The sequence below is a fragment of the Drosophila navojoa genome, chromosome 5, assembly GCF_054131105.1.
Source record: "Drosophila navojoa isolate 15081-1374.11 chromosome 5, UAZ_NAV_1.0, whole genome shotgun sequence".
Lineage (NCBI taxonomy): Eukaryota > Metazoa > Arthropoda > Insecta > Diptera > Drosophilidae > Drosophila > Drosophila navojoa.
In genome coordinates, this window is record NC_142893.1 from 24,422,813 (window position 1) to 24,441,616 (window position 18,804).

At 40.7% G+C, this 18,804-nt stretch overlaps 6 protein-coding genes and 1 long non-coding RNA gene across 13 annotated transcripts; 3 read left to right on the top strand and 4 right to left on the bottom strand.

Moving 5' to 3' along the window:
• Window positions 1-409: 409 nt before the first annotated feature.
• On the bottom strand, window positions 410-2,839 carry AQP (aquaporin). Of its 3 annotated transcripts, none has more exons than XM_089262654.1 (4): window positions 2,723-2,839; window positions 1,221-1,435; window positions 751-1,164; window positions 410-662 (listed from the first exon to the last, which is right to left on the bottom strand). In XM_089262654.1, exons 2-4 carry the CDS (start codon window positions 1,396-1,398, stop codon window positions 463-465), a joined length of 792 nt encoding a protein of 263 aa, XP_089118780.1. In that variant the 5' UTR covers window positions 1,399-1,435; window positions 2,723-2,839; the 3' UTR covers window positions 410-462. The 3 variants fall into 3 exon arrangements, with proteins under 3 accessions (XP_089118780.1, XP_017959993.1, XP_089118779.1); XM_018104504.3 differs by having other exon boundaries at window positions 1,221-1,414; window positions 2,715-2,833; XM_089262653.1 differs by having other exon boundaries at window positions 1,221-1,414; window positions 2,688-2,825.
• On the bottom strand, window positions 2,688-7,129 carry LOC108653752 (organic cation transporter protein). 2 transcript variants are annotated; one of them, XM_089262652.1, is made up of 9 exons: window positions 6,224-7,129; window positions 5,529-6,128; window positions 5,350-5,470; window positions 5,145-5,238; window positions 5,025-5,045; window positions 4,660-4,760; window positions 4,511-4,591; window positions 4,331-4,441; window positions 2,688-4,268 (listed from the first exon to the last, which is right to left on the bottom strand). In XM_089262652.1, the coding sequence occupies exons 1-9, from the start codon at window positions 6,742-6,744 to the stop codon at window positions 4,170-4,172; spliced, it is 1,749 nt and encodes a 582-aa protein (XP_089118778.1). In that variant the 5' UTR covers window positions 6,745-7,129; the 3' UTR covers window positions 2,688-4,169. The 2 variants fall into 2 exon arrangements, with proteins under 2 accessions (XP_089118778.1, XP_017959985.1); XM_018104496.3 differs by lacking the exon at window positions 5,025-5,045 and having other exon boundaries at window positions 6,224-7,127.
• LOC108653759 (transmembrane protein 186) lies at window positions 3,094-4,115 on the top strand. 2 transcript variants are annotated; one of them, XM_030387264.2, is made up of 2 exons: window positions 3,094-3,172; window positions 3,246-4,115. In XM_030387264.2, coding segments are annotated over exons 1-2 (618 nt in total). In that variant the 5' UTR covers window positions 3,094-3,171; the 3' UTR covers window positions 3,863-4,115. The 2 variants fall into 2 exon arrangements, with proteins under 2 accessions (XP_030243124.1, XP_089118781.1); XM_089262655.1 differs by having other exon boundaries at window positions 3,100-3,172; window positions 3,230-4,115.
• A 2,133-nt stretch (window positions 7,130-9,262) lies between the features above and the next one.
• LOC149091224 (uncharacterized) lies at window positions 9,263-10,418 on the top strand. The gene is made up of 2 exons (XR_016197103.1): window positions 9,263-10,142; window positions 10,208-10,418. It is a non-coding gene; the product is annotated as an uncharacterized LOC149091224 (long non-coding RNA).
• A 1,166-nt stretch (window positions 10,419-11,584) lies between these two features.
• On the top strand, window positions 11,585-15,560 carry Damm (Death associated molecule related to Mch2 caspase). The gene is made up of 5 exons (XM_018104519.3): window positions 11,585-13,005; window positions 14,597-14,823; window positions 14,884-15,065; window positions 15,121-15,229; window positions 15,295-15,560. Exons 1-4 carry the CDS (start codon window positions 11,787-11,789, stop codon window positions 15,185-15,187), a joined length of 1,695 nt encoding a protein of 564 aa, XP_017960008.1. The 5' UTR covers window positions 11,585-11,786; the 3' UTR covers window positions 15,188-15,229; window positions 15,295-15,560.
• Window positions 15,561-16,789, bottom strand: LOC108653763 (uncharacterized). 3 transcript variants are annotated; one of them, XM_089261459.1, is made up of 5 exons: window positions 16,653-16,789; window positions 16,288-16,499; window positions 16,054-16,136; window positions 15,863-16,001; window positions 15,561-15,782 (listed from the first exon to the last, which is right to left on the bottom strand). In XM_089261459.1, exons 2-5 carry the CDS (start codon window positions 16,394-16,396, stop codon window positions 15,706-15,708), a joined length of 408 nt encoding a protein of 135 aa, XP_089117585.1. In that variant the 5' UTR covers window positions 16,397-16,499; window positions 16,653-16,789; the 3' UTR covers window positions 15,561-15,705. The 3 variants fall into 3 exon arrangements, with proteins under 3 accessions (XP_089117585.1, XP_089117583.1, XP_089117584.1); XM_089261457.1 differs by having other exon boundaries at window positions 15,863-16,136; XM_089261458.1 differs by lacking the exon at window positions 16,653-16,789 and having other exon boundaries at window positions 15,863-16,136; window positions 16,288-16,516.
• An 8-nt stretch (window positions 16,790-16,797) lies between these two features.
• LOC108653765 (uncharacterized) lies at window positions 16,798-17,819 on the bottom strand. The gene is made up of 4 exons (XM_018104515.3): window positions 17,415-17,819; window positions 17,263-17,351; window positions 17,073-17,205; window positions 16,798-16,995 (listed from the first exon to the last, which is right to left on the bottom strand). Exons 1-4 carry the CDS (start codon window positions 17,536-17,538, stop codon window positions 16,925-16,927), a joined length of 417 nt encoding a protein of 138 aa, XP_017960004.1. The 5' UTR covers window positions 17,539-17,819; the 3' UTR covers window positions 16,798-16,924.
• Between the last annotated feature and the right edge of the window lie 985 nt (window positions 17,820-18,804).

Genomic DNA, 18,804 nt, shown 5'->3' on the forward strand with positions numbered 1-18,804 from the left:
GTACAAAAATATTTTTCAATCAAACAATGCAATAGTATTTTATTATATTACACACTGAATATTTGCATTTTTTCGCTATGTCATTTATCTACCCATTGTAATGTAAATAAAAATAAAACTAACATTTTGAAATTTAAAATTCGATAAATCGTGCTATCGTACTTGAGAATTTGTATCTACATACATACATGAGTACATTTTGGGCGCAAATTATCGATAGCAAAATACAAACAATTGTGTGCTGTTCGACCTCTTCAAATTTCTTGATGGATTATAAAAACAATTCTTTGGTAAGTTTTGAGCTAACAAAAATATCGTGTACATTTTTACTATAATTATCAATAACAAGATTAAACCACTGAGCAGAGATTAAACACAATTAAAATCAATCATTTTAAAACTCTTGACAGTTGTGCATAAGCAAAAAGTATGCGGTTCCCTATCACTAGAAATGGGTCACAGTTAGGCCTGCTTTTCCTTCTCCTCGCCTAGCAGCAAGCGCCGCACTACACGGAGCTTGAAAATGGGTACTGACAGCAGTGCGCCTATGCAGGCGCCAATCCAATATACGATGATGTGCTCCAGATTACTGTGGCCTCGGCAACCCCATTTAAGTGCCGTGGCCAGCACCGGGTTGAAGTAGCCGCCGGAGAAGTTAAAGGCTGCAAGCAGGGCATAATTAAAAGCGTAAACTTTTTGAGAGGACATGGCGGCAACTGGAAGCCACTTTGCAAGCGGGCGGGCACTTACCTGCCACCACAAGGCTGGTTCCGATGAAGGAGTCAATGTAACTACTAAACTTCGGCTCCTGCACGCTGATTGTCTTCGATGCGAGGCGGCACAGCAACGTGGCCACGCCCTCAATGGCAGCACCCACATAGGGACTAACCTGCAGGTCGGCATTGCACTCCTCGAAGGCGCGTCCCTTGTGCGTTTCGGCGAACTCCAGCCACCAGAAGACCTGCACAATGCGATACACACAGCAGCCGCCCATTAGCTCCGCCCAGGTGCGCAGCGCCATTTCCTTAAAACTGGTGCGTCCCTCCAGCACATCCTCCATGTGAGTGTACGGGCAGGCGGAGGCGTCGCCCCACACCTTGCCCCACCAGATGGTGAGTAGAAAAAGAAAAATGGCATAGGTGGCCACGCCAAAATTGTCAGCCACTGACAGCCAAATCAATGAATCACGTATTTATTTCCGAGTGCTCCACACCACTTACCAATGATCAGCTCAAAGCAGCAGGCGCACAGCTCCGCCGCGGCGATCGCCTCGTTCATCAGCACTGGCACAAGACCGTCCTGGCTAAGCAGGCGCTGACTCACTCGACGCGCAATCTGTGCTGCAGTGCAACAGCCGACCATGAAGCCGGCGCTTATGCCCAGCGATGTCAGCGACATGCTGCCTAAACTCTTTCTAAAAACGAGAATTATTAGAGTTAGATATTACTATTCATTTATTTAGCCGCCCGTCCCTCTGGCGGCTTCCACTAGGAAAATTGGAAAATGCGCTTTCCGGTGTGGCAGAAATCTTGTTAGTTAGTCCTCCATTGGCGGCGTGTTAAACCGTGTAAAACTATCTTAGGTTTTAAAGCTGAGTTCATGTTATAATTTTATAAAGATTGATGCAAAAATTATATGTCCACGTCTTCTCGGTCCTGAGCACATAGCGATATTTTAAGTTCTGATATGTGTTGAGCTGTATGGGTCTGACATTTGGTACCCATTTGACCACCCAAGACTAAAAAGCTATAATGTATAAATCTACGCCCAGGGGGTGTGGCAAACCCACAAAAGGTTATATCTCATACAGTTGATTGAGATAATTGATACTGAAAACCTCCTACTCCATCGATCTGTCTATCTATCTATTAGAGCTAGAAACTCAAAAATTAGCGACTAAATTGCTGATATCTAAATTGATATTGAGATATTGATTTGCATATGAATATGTGTATACCGATTGGAGTATTTTGCAGCCGGTAACACCCGACTGAAACATACTTGCTTTTTGTTTATTGTTCATTGTTTTTACTTCACATGTATTTATTTGTTTTGTTGCAATTTCTGTTTTTATTTCTATTATACAAATTATTTTTATTTTATTTAAAATTTATATATTTAAAATGTCATATCAAGTTGGCTTTACTGTAAGGAACAAATGGATTATCATTGAAATCATTTTAACAATCCAAATTAATTCGTTTTCTCAAAATTAAACCCAAATGTATATATAAATTTTCAGTTTTTTTCATTGTGCCTATTTTTTAATTTGTTTCGTTTTTTCGGCATATTCAAATATATAATAGACTGCACTTGTGAGAAATTTTTGTAAGTGTAATTACGCTCACATACATAGATTTTGAAAAGTATTTTCAATTCAGCAGCACGCCAAAATCGTGCTAAAAATATTTGCAGCTTGTTAGACACATCGAACGAAATAACAAATTGTCACGAAACATCAATCTATTGTGGTTTGCTTAAAACATTGATTAGTTGAAGTGTTATTTAATCTTCTGTTTGGTTGTTCATTTATTATATTTCAATTCGTTTATATTCGTAGCTTCCTTTTGCGCATTAGACGCTAATTGGCTGTACGTTAAAAAATCCCTTTTCACAGTGGTTAAAAACTTTCGATCAGCATACTTTATTATTATTAATAAAATCTATAACTTTAGCAAAGTACATACTATGTAAATTTGTATGCTGTAACTGACCAAGAGAGATCCGCGCCCACGCGATCGTTGAAGCAACGAGCTATGCGCCGTTGTCGACTCGTACTGAGGAATAATAGTTTTGAACGCTCTGGGCTGTGTCGCTCATCATCGGATCTATTATTAAACAATGCTCAGTGCTCAGTGTATACTCTTTTTGTAAAAAATTCCACGTATCACGTAGCTTATGTATGGGCTCTCAAAAGCTCAGCTAAGAGATTCACTGCTTAACTACTTTAAGCTACGCTTTGTTAGCCAACCATTTCTTTCTACTTTTGAACTTTTCATATATGGTGACAGTTATATTTGGAAATTGAACAGTCGTGTAACCAGTTGCTTCGTGTAAACATATCGATAACTATTTTTAATATTATGTTAACAGCGCCAAATTGAGTGTAGCAGCACCAATGTGCGTGAGCTTAACAGCGAGCAATAGCGTTCATCTAACAGCCCCACAACAAGTGAGTTTTTATTTTTATATAAACAAAAATATAAAATTTAACTATGTAATAATATAGAATTCATGTTTTGCAGTGCTGCAACGCTTGTATAGTGCACAATTCCTGAAATTCCCCGTGTCATATTGTATGGTCAAAAGCCGACACTATGCAACAAAACAAAATCCAACGTCAACAACAACAATTGCCGGGGGATCCTCGCCTTTGGGAGCTGCCTTCACTGATTGGCGACCCATATATCGGTTACCCTTAATTCGACTAGTAGCTGCATTCAACCGCCTTAAAGTCTATCAGGCAGTTGTAATTGCGGCTGGAACACCGCTCATTCTTGCTTTGCAACATGGGGGTCAAGTCTCGGGCGAGGCGTTAGGTATTTATGCAGCCATCGGCGTCTCCGGTCTGATGACACTCTCGCTGGGCAGCTATGTGACCTCAAACATGATCGGCTTCATCTACATCAACAATCAGGAGGATCAGTTGAAGCTTGCCTACGTAGACTTCTGGGGACGACGCAAAGAATCGCTCGTCGATATCGAGGATTTGCTGCCAGATTGGGAGCCAAAGAGCAAGCGACGTTTAGGCTTCTATCAGCCCATCTGCCTGCGAACCGATGAGAAGCAGCGCTACAAGCTGCTGCATCGTTTTGGAGTTGTAACAGACCCTCTTCTATTCGAGGGTCTCTTTGGACAATGATGCGAATCGTGTGTAAATGATTATTTTTCCGTTTCGATTATAAAAATGTGTACATACAAAAAATTTAATATAGTTTACAATTTTAAAAAATAATAACTTGAGCTACATAGCAAAAAATTAAACGATTTGCTCGTCAACGAACATCGAGTATTGTAAAGCAAATTATAAAGGCACTTACTAATATCTAAGATTCATATGTACGTACGTACTAAAAAAAATTCAAGTGCTACATAAAAATAACTAACAAGTCTAATGCTTCTACTAGTGCTTTGTACTAAATGGGAAAATATTGTCTGCAGGGTACGCCTCATCCAATTATGGACTCATGTTGTCCGTTGGAGGATGTGCAATGGTCGTTTACGTTCAGAGCACGAGTCTTGCTGCCCAAGGCAATCGCCTCGGCAACCTATAGAGAAACATGTATGAGCATAGGTTCCATATAGAGAAAGATAACATTGCGTGACTCACCGTGTCGGGCAGCTTCTTGTGAAAGGTTTCTGGCAGCAGCAACGACAAAAGGCCTGCCACCATTGAAATTGCCCCGAATAATAGCAAGGGCAACGGCTCGTAGTAGCTTCCCTAAAATAGGTAATAGTAGTCAGTATTTAATTGCAATACGATTTTTCGATAGCATAGTTGAACACAAACCAGCAAGGGCACAAAGGGCGCCAGCATGGCACCGAAACGTGCAAAAGTGGACATTACTCCGACTCCTCCGCTGCGTATGACCTGAAAGAGAATGAAAGGAAAAAATGATCAGCTGAGCCATAAGTATCTGAATATTGATCATTTCTAACCGTAGGCATCATTTCCGCCGTATACGTGTAAATGACGGCAAACGACGAGGTAATGCCCAGTTTACCCGTCAAAAAGAGCGTTACGATCAGCCAATTGGCACCTGTGGATCAAGATGTATGTAAGTATGAAAATCGATGAAGCGCATTTGTTATGTGGGTAAAGCTAAATAGATATGTATGTAGTCAAATCAAATATTAAGTATTTGAAACACAGTCAAAACTATTTTGAACAAATAAATCTCCGATTTCGAAATTGTTTAAAATGATCTAATCCAAATATTTGAAAGATTTGTAAAAGTCAATTAGAATTATTTGTTCATAGCGGTTTCGCTGTTTAAATTAGACATTTTCAAGGGTTTCTTTACGTTTCTGTTTATCGTCACAGACTGTGCAGGAGGCATGTTAGGAGCGTTAGGATAAATATATATATTATTATAAGTATATGTATATGTATATGTATATGTACATATATATCGGTAACATACCTGTTGTCAGATAGCCGCTGGCTGCGCACGTGACGGCGCACAGCAGCAGCGAGCCGGACAACGCCAGACGACGTCCGAGTTTACGCAGGCACAACTATTTTGGGTGCGACAATTCAAGAAAGACCGAAAATATATAAATAGGTACGTATGTATGTATATACGGCATACATATGTTTGCACATAGTATAACACAATCATAACGTACCCAGGCCAAGCTATAGCCGGGTATCTCGATCAGGCAGACCAGTGCGAAATTCAAATATTTGTTGCCACTGAGGTTGGTCGAGTTCAGCGAGAGCCCATAGAAGACAATGGCATTGACAGCCCTAGGGAATGCATGTGTGATTAGAGGGATAGCTGGCATCTGATAGGAATAGACAATACCATATGAACAGCAGGATAACGTAGCGTCCAATCAGCTTTCTGGAGCTAAACACCTGCTTCACGGATGGCCAGATCTCGCGTTGCTTTTGCTGCACCTGCAATCGCTCCTGCTTATCGGAGTTGTTGTCCGCGGCATCCAGCTGCTGTTGCTTCAAGCTGGCCATCAGCTCCAGGGAGAGCTCGCGCTGATTAACGTGCGCCGCCCGCCTGATGATGTTGCCCGCCTTGACGTGCTCGTTGCGCGCCAGCAGCCAGCGCACCGACTCCGGCACCAACCAGAAGTAAACGACGAAGAATAGCGGCGGCACAGAGAGCGCATATTGCAGAATCTGCCAATTGGACAGCAACCAGGCGGCGAGGCCCAGGAGCGCCTCGCCCACCGCATAGAAATAGTTGAGTACAATGGAGGTCATTTCGCGTTTGCGTGGCCCCACCATTTCCACGCCTATGATGAAGGCCAGCGGATAGACACCGGATGTGCCCACTGCATTGAGCAAGGCGAAGACCAGGAAGCTGGAATAGTCCCAGGCCAGCGCCTGTCCGATGCCCGTCAAGCCCATAAAAATGGTGCAGAAGAGAAAGATCAGCTTCCGTCCGAATCTGTAAGAAATCAAATGTGTGCAACGGGAGTGGGGTTAACTAATAATAGTAGTAATAGTAATAATGTAGCGGGAAGGTCCCTAGCCATGACTCACCGATCGGCAAGATAGCCAAAGAGGGCGGTGCCGATCACCAGCCCGGCGAAGTGGGTGGTGCCGACGAAGGCCAGCTTCCAGGCGTTCTCCTTGCACGTTAGCTGCCAGTCCTGGACAATGGTGTACTCGCCAGTGTCATAGACGAACTGCTGGCAGCGTTCCGTCTGCTGGGGCAGAAACCATGAGGCGTTGCATGTGTCCCACTGGTGGAGGAGGCTATCGTTTGCCGCAAAGCGCACACATGGGTCTGTGGGCGTGAAATAGCCGTGCTTGTCCCTTGAGCCCGGAATGGCCACGTCCAGCCAATCGGTCTGGTAATACGGCTGTCTGTTCACCTCACATTCCTCGATGCGGCAGCGGTACTTCGGCGTGCCGGCCGTAAATACATACGACAGACTGTTCGCGGCCGCAAAGAGCACCGGCAGACAGATGAGCAAATAGTTCACTCTCTGGTACCGTCCAAACTCGCCAATTTGGCTGAGTATCTCGTCGAAGTCCATCGCAGCGTCTGATTGTGCCATTCTCAATCTGATGTCGATGTTTGTCGATTTTTTGAATTGGCCAACGTACTTTTGTAGAGTTTAACGTAACTTGTGCGAAAAAGAAATCCAGTTACTTTCGTGATTCGCCGCCGACGGTCACGTGTGCGTCTGTCCCGTATTTCACTCTTCACTTAAATAAATATAGAAACAGCGTGAAGTGTTTTTTGGCTCTAGTGATGAACTCAGTAATGAGAGAACGTTGAGGAATCTGTATTGTGTACAAAAAACAAAAACTAACCAATTGCCCTTCGGACGTGAAATGAATTGCAATGCAATGGTGAGAGAAACGGCATTAAGTCAAAACTGGATATCTCTGTAATGTGGCTGGCAACACTAGCAAGTGCACTGCACTGACTGTCTAATGCACGTTTACAAAGGGACAGAAAGAGAAAGAGAAAGAGAGAGAGAGAGAGAGAGAGAGAGAGTTTATAGGCGAGCGTGTGTGTGCGTGTAGGTGAGTGAGTGCTTGATGGGCATCCCCAGCTGAGCGTATGACGTCGCCGCACAAGCAAAAGGCTCTCTTTTTCCTCTTCTTATTGGAACATCTAGTCTCTTATTGCGTATTCGTATTGTTGATATTTGATGTGAATTGATTTTAGTGCTAACTTAGCAAATGTTAATATGTATACAAATTATGGCATTTTAAATCGTCAAATCGCCAGCATTATGTATTTATTCAGTACTTCGCTTTTCTTATCTGAATATCTGGTTTATGTCTTGAAACTTGCAATTAGTTAATTAAAGTTCATAATACTACTTTTAATTGTTTTCTGTAAACTCTTTAGTTTAAATATATATCATAATAATTTAAAAATGCATTCATGAATTTAAAAAGATTATAAAAATATTATTTTCATGATCCAGTGGTCAGTAACAAGCATTTCTATTAAGTTATAAATACATACATACATATATTTATTAATTTACTTATATTCTTGGCGCCAGAGCAATTACTGGAATATATTCTTGTTTGATCGGGAATCCGGTCTGAGATCTGATCTATCTATGCTTGTTTAAGATGCATGTCTGTTAAGGCGCATGCAATTGTTGCCAATTGATACAAATTGTTGCATGTTGATACAGTGGCTATTTGTAAGCATGCATCACTTGGGCTTTTAACGTTTCACGGCATCTTCGATTGACGTAATCTATACCAGTAGCTGCTTTACAGATCTTTTAACGGAACACCGCCAAGGAATGAATCAATCAATCGATCGATCAATCAATGTATTAATATGTTTTTTTTGCTCGTTTAACTTTTCATTATTTATGACAGCGTCGCATTATTTGCCAATTCAGCACATTTATATTGTATGGACTTAATGGGAACTTTGGCGGCTTGGGCCATTAAACGTGGCCTTGATGGATTTCAAAGGTTATCTGCATGGCGAGTCTGCATTAGCCGGTGATAAGCCGATTGCGCTTTGCAAGCCCGTTGGAGTTATCTTATCGTCCAGAATAGCTGCACTCGTTTGGCATCAGGAAATTCTCTCCCAATACCGGCAAGAAATTTTTGTTGCCGCGACGTTTTCCCTGAAACACTTGTCAGCTGTTTACGCTACCTGTAACCGTTACTTGTTTAGGACACAATTGTTGACAATAATGTACCGCACGATGCTACGCTTGGCAGTGCACTGAAATTTCTAAAACGATTCACCAACATCGTAGTGCTGTGGACGATAGCTTCGCCTTGCATGTGTATTAGTAAGTTTGTGTACTTCTGAGTGCATATCAAGACGCCGGCAACTGAAAATCAATAAACACAGCTAAGAACGAGGCGCACTGCAGCTAAACACCTAGAGCGACAGAGAGAGAGAGAGAGAGAGAGAGAGAGAGAGAGAGAGAGAGAGAGAGAGAGAGAGAGTGAGAGAGAGAGAGTGAGAGAGAGAGAGAGAGTCTGTGTGTGTGAGTGATAGGAAGAGGGAGAGCTAGACGGAAAGAGAATGCGAGAGCTTTTTAAGAAAAATGTAAAGAGCGTTAAAGCTACCACACGCATTCTGTTTCTGAAAAGAGCTTTTGATCTGTTTTTTCTTGTTATTAATATGCGCGCGTATCTCGAAAGCTCTCGCATATTTAAAAGGCTAATAATATAAATGCCAACTTCAACCCATATGATTTTACCTAACTAACTCAGATGTACGGATACGTTTGTATACTTTTATATGAATATATACATACATACTACATACATACATATTTTTCATAATAGACGACCTAATAATTTTACGTACGTACGTATGTTAATCAAATTAATTAACGCACGTTCGTCCGAACTAATGAGATTTAGTAATATGGACATTGAATACGTTCATTCATTCAATCAATACAAAAATAACAGTATCATTTATTTATGTATATATTTACATGCATAAAATGTATGTATCAGTATTGGTTTTCCCGTACCCGGGCATTTCTCTGCTCTCTGATGACAATAAGTATGAGTAATGATCTGGCATACCTGCACAGAAGGCATTTACCATGTACAGACCCTCCACAGCTGCAGTCGCCGTTGCACAAGAGAGCAAGAATTGAATAAAACTCAACGAAAGTTAACGCACAAAGCTCCTCCACTCTGCAAAAGCTTGCTCGCCCAGTCAGTTTCTTCAGGAACGTCTTCGTGACTGGAAGGCATAGCCTCAAGTGCACTTGAGAACGGGCGAGAAAAGAGCATGAAACGGGTACAGAAGGAATAATAAAATGGTTTCTAGAAATAAGATAACCTTTGATAAAGCCTACACCGTATGGGGCGATAGAACTCGGCGACAATTGATAGCGACGCTTTTCTGATGGTGAATCCCAGTCAGTCGGGCGAAGCTAGAGTCGAGTTTTTTCAAATGCCTATGCCCGAAAGCCAAGGACATCCCCCCATGACACGGTCGAAAGGACCACCGATGCAAAGCCCTTTGCAAGCCATAATCCTAGGACTGGTGCCGTACCCAAATATTTTCAACAAAGCCAAGAAAGTTCCATCCAGATACATGCGGCAAGTCACCTAATACCCAAAGCCGATCAGAAAACGCTGGAGCCCGCAGAGGTTGTCATCTTCAATAATTCGCGCCTTGACAATGACAACAAGTTCCATTCTGGCAGCATCGACGACATCGGGCATTTGATGACAACTTTTGGTAGACTCAAATGTAATATCACAATCTTTCCAATGCAACGGTCGCTGTCAGTTAAAGTAGTATGAGTGCCATTGATAGAGCAACTATAATCCTCCGCGACGTATTAAAGTGCTATTGCGACTATGAGTCCTATCGGAATCCCATTGGTACGCCCTTTATTCGTGAGCTCTGTAATGCGCTAAGGTCCAATCCGAATGTTGATATTGAGAGTATTGTAAGCGAAGTCACACAGGGTGTTATGGACTCTATCCAGTGAGTCTAATTAGCCTATGGAATCACGCCTTTCTGAGTGCTAATGGATTTTGTCTCTATTACAGCGATTGCCCAGTACCGTTGACAACTAGTACAATGACTACTAAATATGCTTTTGAAGATTTTATCTGAGCATGTGCAAGATATAATCTAGCTGTCGCCAGGCATCTTCCATTGACTTACTGTACAGCAGTAGGTGCTAGGCGAATCTCTTATCAATGCAGGAATAACTCAATCAGTCAATCCATCAATAAAGATATTTTTATTTTTCCTTTACGGCTCGTAGACTTTGTGGGAACTTTGGCGGTTTATGGCATTAAAGATGACCTTGATTAGCTTTAACGGCTCTCTGCATGGCGATTGTGTATTTGCCGGATGGAATTCTTTTATCAGGCGCGATTGCACTCGTTACTCATCTAAAATTATCTCAATGAAAGTTGTCCGCTGCTTACGTCACCTGTAAACGTAAACTGTTTAGGGCACAGGTGTTGATAGGCTACCTGTGCATGAATATGCTGATCTCGAGAGAGAAATGTACATACATATGTACATGTATGTAGGTTGAGAGAGAAGGAAGAGTGACGCAAAAAAAAAACGACAAAGCTGCAAATTAGGTTTTTTGTTTGTTTACGGTGCTTTTGAACTTTTTTTATATTATTATTATTTATTACGCGCGCGCGTATCATGGATGTTCTTGGAAATTTGATTTCGTGTTGTTGTCGTTGGGCGAGCAATGGAGACAATGACAAACAATAAACAAAGAGAGCCCCCAAATTCATATATGTATATATGTATGTAGGTCCAGATGTATTTATATACATATGCTGGTTTAATGCACGTCTTCAAATTTTTTTATTTTATTTAATGAGATTGCTATGGGAAGTGTCCAACAAGTCATTTGAAACAGCAGTGTATGTCCATATACAGACATGTATGTATGCACAGATGCATACATACATATATATGTATGTATCTACGTAGCAAAAACTTTCATGCGCAAGCGTTTATCGCTTAAAGCACTTCCACCATGTTGAGGGAGCTTTTGCCTTTTGACTAGCCCAATGACATATAACTTATATGTTCGTATAACCCGGAAGCCGGTTTATATGCCGATTGCCAAATGTGCGTACTTGTCTTTATAATAAATTATGATTGAGGAATTCATATAATCAGTTCATTTATTAAGCTTTCTTTTATTGGGTCAGTGGATAAAAACTGTAAGAACAGTCCTATATGTACTTTATTTATTCATATTTTACAGATTTTGGATTTGGTGAGGTATGGGATGCCCGTAGGCGAGGAAACTTTCCCATTCTCCCATTGATAACGCTCTGCGTGTGATTAATAATCGGCCCAGCTGTTATGGGGATATTTTAGATGCACCCTTTACACTCCTCTGCGGCCCACGACGTAGGTGAATAAACTCAACGAAACTTATTAAACAAAGCTGCGCTATCGGTGCAAAAGCTTGTTTGGCGTTCAGTTTCTCTCAGAACGGCAACGAGTACAGAACGCGTCACGCGCATTGCGATTAAGAAAAGAAAAAAGAAAAAGAGTTAAGTAGAGAGCGCCAGAGTGAGAGGGAGAGTGGCGCGGAGTCAGTACGATACCAAAAGGTTTGTGAGCGAAAGCGAGAAGGTGGCAATGGGCTTATTTAGCAAAAAGAAGTCCACCGATGATAGCGCCAGCTCGGATTCCAATAACGACCAGGCCCTGGCGCGGCAGGATCCACGCACTCGGGTGCAGACGAAGAGCGCTGCCAGCGTGACGACCAACACGGCTGTGCAGAGCTCCACGATCATTGATAGCAACGCAAATACAGTAACGTACCGGTCGACCACACAGACAGTGACTCACAGCCAGAAAGCGTGTGTGACGGAAATGATAACGCGCCGCACGCCGAGCCCTGCCGAACTGGAGGAGTTGATGGCACAGCTGAGGACGGGCAGCCGGGCTGGTAGCTCCTCGACCTCCACAACGACAAGCAGCAGCAACAAACGCGTTAGTCCAACTAGTCTGAATGGTGTGGCTTTGCGTTCGACCACTTCGTTCAAGCCCAATGCGGAGGCCAGGAGATCCAGCACTCTGGTCAAGTCGGAGCAAACATCTGTGTCGCAGAAGAAGGGACGCACTGTCACTCAGCATGTGGAAACCCACCGGGTGGTGCTGAGCCCCAGCAGCAAGACTAGCTGGCCGCCCAAGACGACTGCCTCAACTTCTAGTGCCAGCTCGTCTGCATACAAGCCTTATGTGTCGCCATTCGCGCTGAAGCCAATCGATTCAACCTATGTATCGCCGTATGCATCAAAGACGACCACTGGAATCGGCTCTGCTTTTTCTAAGCCCTCGGTAGTTACGCCGTCAGCGCTGCCCAAGACTTCGGGTAGCAGTTCTTTTTCGTCCAGGCCCACAACAACTAGCCTTGTGCTCCCGAAACATTCATCGGCGAGCTCCGTGATGTCGAAGCCTACCACAAGCAGCGCTGTTCTTGGTACAAAGTCCACACTGTCGACCCCAAAAACAACAGTTGGAAAGCCTTTCATAAGCCTTAATCCAATTAAAGGAGGCGCGCTTAAATCATCCCTAAGCACTACAAGCACCTTGGATGCCCATGGGGAAATGAATCCAACAAAGTCCGGGTATGGCCCAATACCTAAAGTCAAGCCGGTTCCGAAGAAAAAACTGAAGCCTGCAGAGGTTATCATTTTCAACAATGAGCGTTTCGACAACAGCAATGAGTTCCGTTCGGGAAGCGCCAAGGATGTCGAATCGTTGGAGAAAACCTTTGGCACACTACTCAAGTGTAAAGTGAAGACCGTGACGAATCCAACGGTAAATGATATCAGAAACACAGTGGAAAAATGTGAGTCCAAATTGATAGGTTCAATAAACGAACTACATAGATAACGCGTCCCCAAAAAGGCTTAAGGCTCAAGAGATTTCGATTTCGATTCAAATGAGTCGATTCGATGAATTGGTTGAGAAATTAATAACAATTTTAGTCATTTAATAGATGGATTCTTATACCCTGAACCCAATGAAAATGGGAAATCAGGGTATATTGTTTTTGTGAAAAAGTATGTAACAGGCAGAAGGAATCATCGCAGACCCCATAAAGTATATATATTCTTAATCAGCACGACGAGCTGAGTTGACATAGCCCTGTCCGTCTGTCTGTCCGTCCGTCCGTCCGTCCGTCCATCTGTCCGTATGAACGCCGAGATCTCAGAAGATATAAGAGCTGAGAGCGCGACTGCGCTTGGGCTGCGTTGCAGTGTGAGTAATAGTATGAAAATTTACTTGGTGAATAACTTCTTTTGTAAACATACAATATTAATGAAATTGAATTCAGAGCGTAATCATATAGTCAAAATGTGTGTACATTCCAAAGCACAAGTCTCTACTACTTGAAATACGTTTTTTGCAAATTGGGGGCGAAGGGGGCGTGGTATCCAAAATCTGTTGATTACAAAATGTTGGTATTCATCATATGTATATACATATAGATCTGAAGTTTCCAGGTCTAATAGTGTTCAAATGAGGCTCAAAAAACAAAATCAAATTTTCGATTATTCTCGATAAAAAAGTTATCGGATGGGTTATCGAAAAAATAAAGCAAACTCGTCCTGCGTATGGTATACACGAGTATGCACACAAAATTTCAGCTCTCTAGCTTTTGTATCTTCTGAGATCGACGCACTCATACAGACGGACGGATTCAGCTTGTCGTCCAGATCATGAATATATTTACTTTATGGGGTCTACGATGATTCCTTCTGCCCGTTACATACTTTTACACAAAACCATTATACCCTGATTTCCCATTTTCAATGGGTTCAGGGTATAAAAATTCACATAATATTGTCCGCACTGCAGCGCAGCCAAAGCGCAGTCGCTGCTTGTTGCTCAGTTAGCAGAGCGCGGGCTTATGCGAGAGTGTAGATGCATATGTGCATAAAAGAAGTACAGAATGATTAGAATATCAGCTTGGAGGGTTCAGGGTATCTCCTAGTCGAGCAGTCTCGACTAGAGCCTTCCTTCTTATTATTTTTGATATATTTTGAAAATAAACCAAGTTCTATAATTTGTATGTCAAATACACATATAGTAAATGCGTGAATGACTTTACAATTTCTATTCAACTGTGAAATTTTGAAGAAAAGTGGGGGTCCTGCTAAGGCGAAGCTCGTCATAGAATTGTGGGTTAGAAACTTGCCAATATTGAGTGCATTTGATCCATTTTTTGTTCGGATAGCATGGTAAAAATTGTTAGTCGATAGTTTTTTAAAAAATATAACAATTACGAGTATAGCAAACATGATCACTATATTAATATTATCATCATTAGAAACATGTTGGTGATGATGGTAATGGTGTCATAATCATCGTCAATGTCATCATTCTCGAAACGAGATTATGTTATCTGCAATTCTAATTCCAATTCCGATTTGTAGTGGAACAAAAAAGCTTTGAGGATCGTTCAGCACTGGTGTTGGTCATATTGAGTCACGGTCAGCGATATGAAACGATAGCCGCCAAGGATGGGGACTACAAGTTGGATGATGATATAATATTTCCAATATTGCGCAATCAGACGTTGACCAACAAGCCAAAGATCCTATTCGTGCAAGCGTGCAAGGGCTCCAGGGAGTTGGGCAAATTCAAAACAGACGCCATCAAGGTAATGTAAATATTGTGGTCAATCAATTATTATTACTATTACGTTACTCTTCACACGCAGCCACATGGTAATCCCAGCGAGATTCTCAAGTGCTACAGTACCTATGAGGGGTACGTTTCCTATCGCTTGGACACCGGCACGCCCTTTATACAAATACTGTGTGATACATTAAAGACGAAACCAAATGTGGACATTGAAGCTATTATGAAAGATGTGATGAATTTGGTCAAAAGCTATACTCAGTAAGTCTGCTTCATAGTTTTTCTCTGTAATTAAACAATGTTGTTTTCATTTCAGGGGTAGTCAAGTACCATCGGTAACCAGTACGATGACCACCAAATATGTTTTTGGTGATTACGTTTGAGCGGCCTCAGTTAATATTTAAAGATGTTGCGACTTGGCACAGGTCTATATCAAATAAGCAGTTCCTCGCTTCTATGCGTTGTATAATAAATATTGCCTTCATTGCAGGGGTCGCCCAGTATCATCCGTAGCCAGTGGAATGTTGTTTGAATTGGAAATGGTTACCGTCAAGTATTGAACATATTCTTGCCTTGTGATCATGTCGAAGATATAAACAAATCGTATTACTTGTACACGGACCTAGAGCCAATAAGCAAAAGAGACTGTATACTGACTATAACACGCATTCATTTGGAGGATATTTTGCATAGAAAATATCTACAAATAGCTTAGGTAGTAGTTTATTTTATTTTCATACTTGTAACTCTGACCTCTTATTGTAACTTTCAATTTATTTAGCTTAATAATTTCGCAAATATACGAGTACCCGAAACTCTACCATAAGATCCACAATCCTTCCTGTACTTTCACGCAATGTACTGTAAAACTAGAAAAAAGATTGTTGATCTTATAGTATATTTACGCATTCCCTGAGTTCGTCGTGCTTATCTTCCGATAGTATGAGAAGACAAGGATCCAGCAATAAATGTTCCAAACTGTAAATCGTATATAAGTATAAATGAAAACTCACTTATTAGTGGCTCACTTAGAAGAGTCGTTGGCTTTCGGTACTCACATATTGTAATGGTGCTCGCAACAATTATAATTATGTTGCGGACTTTGAAATGAATCGATAGCATTATGATCATTATCACACAAATGCACGAATTGACCAAACATGTGATTAGAAAGAATGTCAGCAATACCGTTGATTGCTATGGAAACGAATTGATAAAAGTAAACGGGTGAAACCGGATGCAAACTTACAACAATAGCTCCGATGATCAGCATGGTACATCCAATGCAATGACAAATGGCCATACCGCGCTCAACTTGTTTGAATTTTTTTTCTGTGAAGACTATATATATATATATATATATATATATATATATATATATATATATATATATATATATATATATATATATATATATATATATATATATATATATATATATATATATATATATATATATATATAAATATACATGCGATATTACCTCCGCTGAATATTATAATATTCAAATTAATGATCAAATCGACGACGGCAATTAGATAACAGCCCGTTCGCAACTTAAGAACACAACAAAATTTTTTTAGAAGAACCATCGTTCAGCTGATGTTAGCATTAATAATAATGTTGCAGTCGGACTCTACCGACTGAGGAATAAATAATTATGTTCAAAACTTTTTACACATAATTTCAGTAGACCTGAAAATATTTTTATGAATTTATTGGAACTTAATGAACATAACTGTTAAGCATCAAGGATGTCTATCATAGAATTCTCAGATATTAATCCAAGTAAAATCTAATTTATGAGATAAACAGTACGGAAAATGGCGTGTCGGGAAAATCTTATACCTAATCAGAAGAGGTATCAGTATATATTTTTTAATTTGCAAGTCTTCAATAGCGGCGAAATGATTTGAATGCACACGAATGAGCGGACGGGCAGGAAGATTTTTTCAATAATATAAGCAATAATAACAATAATAACACTTATCAATTTTTGTGGAGTATTAAATTTTATTTGTATTGCTTTAGACATGATTGCTAAGGCAAGGCAATATAATTGACGTCCACATTACAATTTCATCACAACGATAATCTACTGGCAGCCGTCGACTGGTAACTCAGATGAATAGGCTACCGCCCAGTGCAGCGTAAAACGAATAGGTGACAAACCAGAAATATATCCCAAGCACTACATGGAAAGAGCAGACATATATTTAGAATATATATAATTGTGTGTGTGTGCGTGTGTGTGTATGTGCAGCTTACCAAACATAATCACATAGATGATTATAACTGGTATCCAGATAAGCAGTATTATGTCCGATATAATCAGTATGATCATGGCCAATATTTTGACCATAGTCATCAGTATATAGAATAGCATGCATCCCGGACGCAACTAAAAAAAAATACATATATTACATATATCGCGCTATACTAGATAGATATTACAAACCTTTATAGCGCCAATCAAGAGGCACACAGCGCTAATCAAATGCAAAATCATGAATGCAATAAATAATTTATGGCACAGATCGGGTGATCCTGAATAAATGCCGTTAATGAAGTAATGAAGTCTGTTCATTTAGCTCAAATCAGAGAACTCACCCGACTCGCCATATACTGCTATGAGTAATCCGAAGCAAATATCCATTAGAATTTCACTGGCCGCTATAATGAACGTGCCAATGCGCAAATCAACGAAGAAGCAACAATATTGTAAATAGATCATCTTGCTGAAATTCTTCTTCAACTATATCTCTTCACAGAGTTTCTTGATAACCGAATGGCTCTGGGTCTGATATACTCCTTGTGTAATGCTACGGTTCGAGAAACTTCGCAGAGCGGCACCTCTCTGTGGGCCTAGGCTTAATTTGGTTTTCGTGTTTTGTTTTACTTCCTGTACAAATCTTAAATAATTGTGTATATATAATGTAAGCAAAAACCTATTAAATACTGACACAAATACAAATATTACTGCAAGGCTTTAACATCCGATTTGACACTACGAAGAAAGCTTGGCTGATGTGACTGTTTGTTTACTAACATTTGCGAAACTCAATAAATGTATCAAGATCAATTCTCTAACCAGGAGCTTACCTTTGTCTTCTGTTCGACTGCTAATTGTAAATTTTAAAGACGTCATATCTTGAACATTCAGATTGGTAAGTGAAAAATTAAGATACACAGACTTTGTAGATTCGGTTCAACAGTTAGTTGGAACAGGGATGACATCAACAGACTTATAGACATAGACATTGTGGATTGCTTTCGAGCCTTAGTGCTGAGCGAAACTTCGATTTCTGTTCGACTGCTGATTGTAAATGGGATAGACGTCATATGATGGGCATTCAGAACTTGGTGGAAATGGTATGAGACATACACAGTCTCCTGGATTGCTTACCATATTTGAGCGTGTATATATATGTGGGTATGCATCCCTCAGGTGTGAACAGATGTGTGTTTGTGTTAGTAACGCATTGCAGTACTTGAATACCGACGGATAACTTTTGGCTTTGGAATAGAATGTTCAAGTTGACTTGAATGTCATTCACATAGCGATATGATTGTGAATTGATTTCCTTCTTTTTGTTAAGTGCGTCTTACTGTCCATCCGTTTGCCTACTGGTGGCATGACAAATCCGAAATACAGCGCATTCATATGAAGTGATAAAGAATTGAAAATTGGTTTGCCTACTCGCGTTATAGGAAGGCATTTCTATACATATGTAACAATTTAAATTTAGAGTCAGCAAAATCTTGGTACTGCTGAAATCATAAAAGGCAAGTTCTTTTATAAAATCTTATATGTAATCTCCAAAAGCGTACTTAGTGAGTGGGTTACGGAAGGCACTGAGCATTGCTGCAAAGAGAATCAAGATTCATGGTATCAACTCTTATTATGCAGCATAGCTAATGAGGGACTAAGAACTGAAACTGATAAGCCCAATAGGAAACAGTTTGGTTTTCTGAGTTTCAATGTGGCCAAGGTCAGGGT

Bases quoted from the DNA above. Each gene is read 5' to 3' on its own strand.
- AQP (XM_089262654.1), bottom strand. From the start codon at position 1,398: ATGTCGCTGACATCGCTGGGCATAAGCGCCGGCTTCATGGTCGGCTGT. The intron at 1,165-1,220 runs GTAAGTGGTGTG...TTTGGCTGTCAG, and splicing joins CTGCTTTGAGCTGATCATTG to TGGCTGACAATTTTGGCGTG. The intron at 663-750 runs GTAAGTGCCCGC...CCCTGCTTGCAG, and splicing joins AACCAGCCTTGTGGTGGCAG to CCTTTAACTTCTCCGGCGGC.
- LOC108653765 (XM_018104515.3), bottom strand. From the start codon at position 17,538: ATGATCTATTTACAATATTGTTGCTTCTTCGTTGATTTGCGCATTGGC. The intron at 17,352-17,414 runs GTGAGTTCTCTG...GCATTTATTCAG, and splicing joins AGCAGTATATGGCGAGTCGG to GATCACCCGATCTGTGCCAT. The intron at 17,206-17,262 runs GTTTGTAATATC...ATTTTTTTTTAG, and splicing joins TCTTGATTGGCGCTATAAAG to TTGCGTCCGGGATGCATGCT.
- LOC108653759 (XM_089262655.1), top strand. From the start codon at position 3,119: ATGTGCGTGAGCTTAACAGCGAGCAATAGCGTTCATCTAACAGCCCCA. The intron at 3,173-3,229 runs GTGAGTTTTTAT...GTAATAATATAG, and splicing joins ATCTAACAGCCCCACAACAA to AATTCATGTTTTGCAGTGCT.
- Damm (XM_018104519.3), top strand. From the start codon at position 11,787: ATGGGCTTATTTAGCAAAAAGAAGTCCACCGATGATAGCGCCAGCTCG. The intron at 13,006-14,596 runs GTGAGTCCAAAT...TCCGATTTGTAG, and splicing joins CAGAAACACAGTGGAAAAAT to TGGAACAAAAAAGCTTTGAG. The intron at 14,824-14,883 runs GTAATGTAAATA...CTTCACACGCAG, and splicing joins TCAAAACAGACGCCATCAAG to CCACATGGTAATCCCAGCGA.
- LOC108653752 (XM_089262652.1), bottom strand. From the start codon at position 6,744: ATGGCACAATCAGACGCTGCGATGGACTTCGACGAGATACTCAGCCAA. The intron at 6,129-6,223 runs GTGAGTCATGGC...GATTTCTTACAG, and splicing joins TTTGGCTATCTTGCCGATCG to ATTCGGACGGAAGCTGATCT. The intron at 4,442-4,510 runs GTTTGTGTTCAA...TACCTATTTTAG, and splicing joins CGCCCTTTGTGCCCTTGCTG to GGAAGCTACTACGAGCCGTT.
- LOC108653763 (XM_089261457.1), bottom strand. From the start codon at position 16,396: ATGGTTCTTCTAAAAAAATTTTGTTGTGTTCTTAAGTTGCGAACGGGC. The intron at 16,137-16,287 runs GTAATATCGCAT...TAGTCTTCACAG, and splicing joins TATTATAATATTCAGCGGAG to AAAAAAAATTCAAACAAGTT. The intron at 15,783-15,862 runs GTGAGTACCGAA...TACGATTTACAG, and splicing joins TGCGAGCACCATTACAATAT to TTTGGAACATTTATTGCTGG.